Source organism: Pteropus alecto, unplaced genomic scaffold (genome assembly GCF_000325575.1).
Source record: "Pteropus alecto unplaced genomic scaffold, ASM32557v1 scaffold199, whole genome shotgun sequence".
In the NCBI taxonomy this organism is placed as follows: Eukaryota; Metazoa; Chordata; class Mammalia; order Chiroptera; family Pteropodidae; genus Pteropus; species Pteropus alecto.
Window position 1 is genome coordinate 157,529 of NW_006442489.1, and position 7,384 is coordinate 164,912.

At 33.5% G+C, this 7,384-nt stretch overlaps 1 protein-coding gene across 7 annotated transcripts in view; it reads left to right on the forward strand.

The window, feature by feature from the left end:
• The window catches only part of NINL (ninein like), a 147,443-nt gene that overhangs the window by 82,611 nt on the left and 57,448 nt on the right, over positions 1–7,384 (forward strand). For all 7 annotated transcript variants that reach the window (XR_003043056.1, XR_003043057.1, XM_025039590.1 and 4 more), the window contains one exon: positions 6,697–6,793. Coding sequence is in view for 5 of the 7 variants with exons in the window: in XM_025039590.1 (XP_024895358.1) it covers positions 6,697–6,793 (97 nt within the window). In the remaining 2 variants the exon portion in view is untranslated. The remainder of the gene's footprint in view (positions 1–6,696; positions 6,794–7,384) is intronic.

Consider the following 7,384-nt stretch of genomic DNA (forward strand, 5'->3'; position numbering starts at 1 on the left):
CAATATAATAATGTACATCAGAGAAAAGGAATGACATGCATAGTAACTTGAATATTACAGAAGTAATATTGAGTCTATGAAGCAAGACAAAAGAGTGTATATACATATGATTCCACTTAGGTCAAATTCAGTAAGAGGCAAAACTAAACCATATTGTTTAGGGATGCATAGAATCGAGGTATAAAAGCAAGGAAATTATTACCATAAATGCCAGTGTGTGTGTGTAGGGGGCAGGGATTTAATTGGAAGGGAACCATTGTGGGGCCTCTGAGGACCTGGCAGTATTATTTCTAGATGGGGTAGTGATAGCATGGATATTTTCTTTATGTGTTTCTTCATATTAATGTTTTATGGTCATCAGATCCTTCTTTTCTACACTATTTTCTAATTATGTTGCCTTTCTTTTATAAAATTGTTAATAGTGTTTTCTTCGATATATGTTTATGGTTAACTTTTACTTATTATACTCTTCTATTTAAAAAATTTGATGGGTGGTTAGGTTAGACATAGAATTTAAACCTGAGAATTAAATACTGTGTGTATTTAGCAACCTAGCAATTTGATCTAAAATGATCAAAAATATTTTTTGGAGTTTGTGTGATTTTTTTTTGGAGTTTGTGTGATTATAAAACCATACATATGTCCTTGGTTCAACACCTAATTCAAGTTGTTTATGTTAAGGGTTGAAACACCCCAATCACCAGCATTTAATAGTCTTTTTTTGTGGGTATATGTACTGAATTAGAACTATAATTTCAGCCCTTAAAGGAACCTAAGCAATCCTGCATTTCTAGGCACCTTTGAGCAGATATATAGATGTATAAATGTAGCTTTGCAGTGTGGTGGTAGAGCTGGCTCCCACTAGCTCACAAAGAACTAATCGTCTCTATCTAACTTTTTTCCCCACCCATCCCCCACTCCCCACTCCTCTCCACTTTGGTATAAACAGCTTGTTCTCTATATCTATATGTCTGTTTCTGTTTTGACTTGTTTATTCTATTTTTTTGTAGTTTTAGATTCCACATATAAGTGAAATGATATGATTATTTGTCTTTCTCTGTCTGACTTACTGCCCTTTTTGATCCATCCATGTTGTTGTAAATGGCAAAATCTTTTATTGCTGAATAATATTCCATTGTGTGTGATGTTTATGTATATAACTGCTTCTTCTTTATCCATTCATCTGTTGATGGATATAGGTTGTCTCCATATCTTGGCTATTGTTAAGTAATGAACATAGAGTTGTATATATCTTTTCAAATTAATGTTTTCATTTTCTTTGGATAAATACTTGGAAGTGGAATTGTTGGGTCATATGTTAAATTTTTGAGGAAACTCCATATTGTTTTATATAATAGCTACACCGTTTACACTCCCACCAACAGTGCAGAAAGACCTCCCTTTTCTCCACATCCTTGCCAACACTTGCTATTTGTTGATTTATTGATAATAGCCATTCTGACTGCTGAGGTGATATCTCATTGTGGTTTTGATTTGCACTTACCTAATGATTACTGACTTTGAAAATATTTTTATGTGTCTATCGTCCTCTTTGGAGAAATGTTTATTCAGGTCCTCAGCCCATATTTTAATCAGATGGTGCGCTTTTTTGATGTGTGAATTATATATTTTAGATCATTTTCAAATATCTTTCCAATCAGTAGGTTCCTTTTTGTTTTGTTGATGGTTTTTTTTTTTTGCTGTGCAAAAACTTCTTAGTTTGTTGTAGTCCCATTTGTTTATTTTCTCTTTTGTTGCCCTTGCCCAAAGAGACATATCCAAAAATAGTACTAAGAGCAGTGTCAGAGTTTACTGTTTTATTTTTTAAGTTTTATGGTTTTACGTTTTACATTTAAATCTTTAGTCTGTTTTGAGGGTTTTTGTTTGTTTTTTGTTTTGTTTTTTTTGTATATGGTGTAAGAAAGTGGTCTGGTTTCATTTTTTGTATGTATCTGTTTACTTTTTCTAGCACCACTTATTGAAGAGACTATCTTTACCCCATTGTGTATTCCTGCCTCCTTCGTTGTAAATTACTGACCGTATAAACAAGGGTTTATTTCTGGCCTATATATGTTTTTATGCCGGTATCATACCATTTTTTTATTATTGTACCTTTGTAGTGTGGTTTGAAATTGGGGAGCATATATCCTATTTTGTTCTTTCTCAAGGTTTCTTTGGCTATTCAGGGTCTTTTGTGATTCCATGTAAATTTTAAGATTAATTCTAATTCCGAGAAGAATTCCATGGATATTTTAATAGGAATCGCATTGAATCTGTATATTGTTTTAGGTCATATTAACAATATTAATCCTTCAAATCCATGGTATATCCTTCCATTTATTTGGATCCTCTTCAGTTTTTTCTTCAGTGCCCTAAAGTTTTCAGAGTTCAGGTCTTTCACCTCTTTGATCAAATTTATTCCTAGGTATTTTATGCTTTTTGATGCAATTGTAAATGGGTTTGTTTTCTTAATTTCTCCTTTTATTCATTCATTATTGGAGCATAGAAATTCCTCAGATTTCTGTATATTAATTTTGTATCCTGGAACTTTACCGAATTCATTTATTAGTTTTAATATTTTTTTGGGTGGAGTCTTTAGGGTTTTCTATGTATAGTATGTCGTCTGCAAATAATGCGAGTTTCTTTCTTCCTTTCTATTTTGAATGCCTTTATATCTTTTTCTTGTCTGATTGTTGTGGCTGGGGCTTCCAGTACTATTTTGAATAGAAGTGGCAAGAGTGGACATCCTCGTCTTGTTCTTGGTCTAGAGGAAAAGCTTTCAACTTTTTACCATTGAGTACGATATTTGGGTTTGTTATATATGGCTTTTATTATGTTGAAGTATGTTCTTTTTAACTACTTTGTTGAGAGTTTTTATCATAAAATGATGTTGAATTTTGGCAAATACTTTTTCTATATCTATTGAAATGATCATATGATTTTTATCTTTCATTTTGTTAATATGATGTATCATGTTGATTGATTTACAGGTGTTGAACTATCCTTGCATCCCTGGGATAAATTCTCCTTGGTTATGATTTATAATCCTTTCAATGTGTTGTTGAATTTAGTTTGTTAATATGTTGTTGAGAATTTTTGCATCCATATTCATCAAAAATATTGGCCTGTAATTATTATTATTTTTTTGTAATGTCATCTGGTTTTGGAATCAGGGTAATGCTGGCTTCGTATTCTGAGTTTAGAAGTGGTTTTGATTTGCAATTTTTTTCAAATTTTTTGAAAAAAAATTTTCAAATAGTTTAAGAAGGATAGGTATTAATTCTTTAAATGTTTGATAGAATTCACCTGTGAAGCCTTCTGGTCCTGGACTTGTATTTTTCGGGAGGTTTTTTATTTTTAGTGCTGCTTCAGTTTCATTGCTAGTAATCAATCTTTAGATTTCTGTTTCTTCCTGTCAATATTGGAAGGTTATATGCTTCTAGAAATTTATCTATATTTTTTAGATTGTCAAATTTGTTGGAATATAATTATTTGTAGTAGTCTTTAATGATTCTTTATATTTTTATGGTATTGGTTGTAACTTCTGTTTCATTTATGATTTCATTTATTTGGGCTTTCTTTTCATCTTGGTAAGTTTTGCATCTTGTCAGAGAACCGGCTCTTTTATTGATCTTTTCTGTTGTTTTTCTTAAATTTCTATTTCATTTATTTCACTCTGATCTTTATTATTTCTTCTCTTCTGTTTACTTTGGATTTTGTTTGTTCTTCTTCTTCTAGTTCCTTTAGGTGTAAAGTTAGATTGTTTATTTGAGATTTTCTTGTTTCTTGAGGTAGACATATATATATATATATAGCTATGAACATCCCTCTTAGAACTGCTTTTGCTGTATCTCATAAATTTTGAAAAGTTGTGTTTTTACTTTCATTTGTCTCAAGGTAGTTTTTGATTTCCTGTTTGATTTCCTTCATGATCCATTGGTTGTTTAGTAGCATGTTGTTTAGTCTCTATGTATTTGTATTTTTTCCAGTTTTCTTTTTGTAGTCGATTTCTAGTTTCATGCCATTGTGGCCAGAAAAGATATTTGATATGATTTACATCTTATTAAACTTACTGAGGATTGTTTTGTGGCCTATTATGTGCTGTATCCTGGATAATGTTCCATGTGCACATGAAAAAAAAAATGTGTTTTGCAGGTTTTGGATGAAATGTTCTGTAAATGTCTAAGTCAATCTGGCATAATGTGACATTTAAGGCCACTTATTTCCTTATTAATTTCAGTCTGGATGATCTATCTATTGATATGAATAGGTTATTAAAATTCCGTACTATTATTGAATTATCGTGAATTTCTCCCTTTATGTCCATTATTACTTGCTTTATATATTTAGGTGATCCTATGTTGAATGTGTAGATATTTATGATTGTCCTATCCTTTTCTTGTATCAATCCCTTTCTCGTTATCTAATGTCCTTCTTTGTCTTTTTTTACATTTTTTTTCCAAGTCCATTTTGTCTGATATGAGTATCACTAATGGAATATCTTTTTCCATCCGTGCACTTTCAGTCTGTATGTGTCTTTCAATTTGAAGTGAGTCTCTTGAGAAACATATCAACAGACCATTTTTTTAAAATCTTTTCAGCCACCCTATGTCTTTTCATTGGTGCATTTAATCCATTTACAATAAAATAATTAAGTTTATTCTTATTGTCATTTTATTATTTTTTTGTTTGCTTTTTGTTTTTTGGTTGCTTTTGTAGTTCTCCTCTGTTCTTTTCTTCTTGTCTTGATCTCTTCCCTTGTGGTTTGCTGGTTTTCTTTAGTGTTTTGTTTGGGTTCCTTTCTTTTTATTCTTTGTGTTTATCCTTTGTAGTTTTCTGGGTTTTGGTTACCATAGCTTTATGTATATCATTCTATATCTGTACCAGTCTATTTTAAGGTGATAGGCATTTAAGTTTGACTATATTCTGAAAGGACTACATTTTTACCCACCTCCACACTTTCTGGTTTTGAATGTCTGATTTGCTCTGTTTATTAAATATTTGACTTTATCTGTGAGATATTTTCCTCTCTCCTGTTTTTTTATTTGTACTTATGGTCTTACTTTTTCTGTTTAAAGAAGATCTTTTAACATTTCTTCTAAAGCTGATTTAATGGTGATGGACTTCTTTAGTTTTGGCTTGTCCGGTAAACTCTTTATCTTTCCTTCAATTCTGAATGATAACCTTTCTGGTTAAATTATTCTAAGTTGTAGGTTTTATTTCTTTCAGCACTTTAAAGATGTTCTGCCACTGCCTTCTGGCCTGTAAAGTTGCTGCTGCAAAATCAGCTGATATCCTAATGAGGGGGAAGGTTTCTTCTTATGTCACTAGTTGTTTTCCTCTTGCTGCCTTCAAGATTGTCTCTTTAACTTTTGACATTTTAATTACAGTATGTCTTAATGTAGGTCTCTCTTGTGTTCATCTTGTTTAGAACTCTGTATTTCCCAGATCTGGATTTCTGTTTCCTTTCTCAGGTTAGGAAAGTTTTTAGCCATTATTTTTTTCCAATAAAGTTTTTGTTCCTTTCTTCTCTTTCAGGAATCCCTACAATGCAAATGTTAGTGTGCTTGATGTTGTCACAGAGGTTCCTTAACCTATCTTCATTTTTTAAAATTATTTTTTCTTTTTGCTATTCTGACTGGGTGATTTCTACTAGTCTGTCTTACAGGTCACTGATTCGTTCTTCTCTGTTAGCTAATCTGATTTTGATTTCTTCTAGTGTATTATTGTATTCTACTTGGTCCTTTGTTATACTTTCTAACTCTATGTTGAAGTTCTCCCTAAGTTCTTCTATTCCACTCACAAGTGTGGTGAGCATCCTTAGGGCCATTTCTTTTCATTCTTTATCAGGCAAATTACTGATCTCTGCTTCTTAGGTTCCCCCTCCCCCCTGGGGTTTTTCTTTTTCCTTCATGTGAGCGATATCTTCTGTCTTTTCATTTTGTTCACCTTTCTATGTTTGTTTATATAAATTAGACAAAATAGCTCTCCCAATCTTGAAAAAGTGGTCTTATGTAAGAGCAAACTCTGTGTAGGCTAAGTATGCCGGTTGGTTTTGGGAGGCAGTTTGGGAGCCAAGCATGTGCCCACGGTATCTGGGGAACTGGCCCACTAAGCTGTAGGAGCTCCAAGAGGGGAGGCCAGGTTCATGTAGTGTTCTGTTAAGCCTGCTTTCTCCCTTTGTTTGGAGCCAAAATGGGCTCTGGGCAGTGCATCTGGGAATGTGCTGCAGCAATCTTGCAGGTAGGCCAGAGCATCTGGATAGAGACCCCACCTGTCCAGTGGAATTGGAGGGGGATGTAAACAAGGGTGCTTGCTGGCACCTCCAATCCTGGAGAAACCCTGCAGATCCTGGAGGGTTCCTGCAGTTTCCCATGCTTCCCTATTTGTTCTTTTTCTCTCATTTATTGTTCAGAAGCTTTCAGTCATCCTTTAACTGTGTCTCAGGAGTAATTGCTCTATATATAGGTATATATTTCAGTATGCTCATAGGAGGGATAAGTTCAGCATCCCCCTATGTTGCCACCATCTTGGACCTCCTATTTTTAAAAATCTTAAGTAAATTTTTGAAAAAAATGAAATGAATATTCTCAAAGGCAACAATAAGATGTTTCCATCTAAGAAAAAAAAAGACTGATGGATTACATGTGAGTTCTGTTGAAAGTAACATTTACCTCTTTTCTTAAATTCGCCCAGGTTAACTTTGAGGAATTTAAGGAAGGTTTTGTGGCAGTGTTGTCATCAAATGCTGGTTTTGGCCCCTTCGATGAAGACAGTAATTCTCTGGAATCAGGTAACAGGAGTTCCTCCTCTTGCCTTTAATTTATTTTCATTATCTTACCTTCTGGAATATAATATTCTGATTGAAGAAATTAGTAGGTCTGAGACTAAATTCTAACTCCACTGTATCACTGCTGAGCTGTGACAACTGGGACCAAACATTTCTGTTTTTTCTTTTGTTTCCTTATTTGTAAAATAGTGTTGTAAGGTAAAAACCCTGTTGTTTTTCTTTGAACTGGACAAATACTCTTAGTACTACTGCACTCTGGTCATCAGATGTGTGGTAGTTTTTCCCACACTTGGCAATTCTCTGACACCAGCTGGGTGCCCTACAGTTTAAGTCAATTCTGACATATTGTATGTGGAGATAATGTAAGATACCACAGGTTAAGGATTCAGTCCCATTAGTCCTCAACTTCAGATGCTGATAGCAAGTCCAGGTTGTCACCTATGCTTCTGAACAATAGCTTTGAGTCAGAGCATCCCATGACCCTCTCCTTGAGTTCAATTAATTTGCTAAGGCAGCTCACAGAATTTAGAGTAACATTTTACTTACTAAATCACTGGTTTATTATAAAGCATATAACTCAGGAATAGCCAGAGG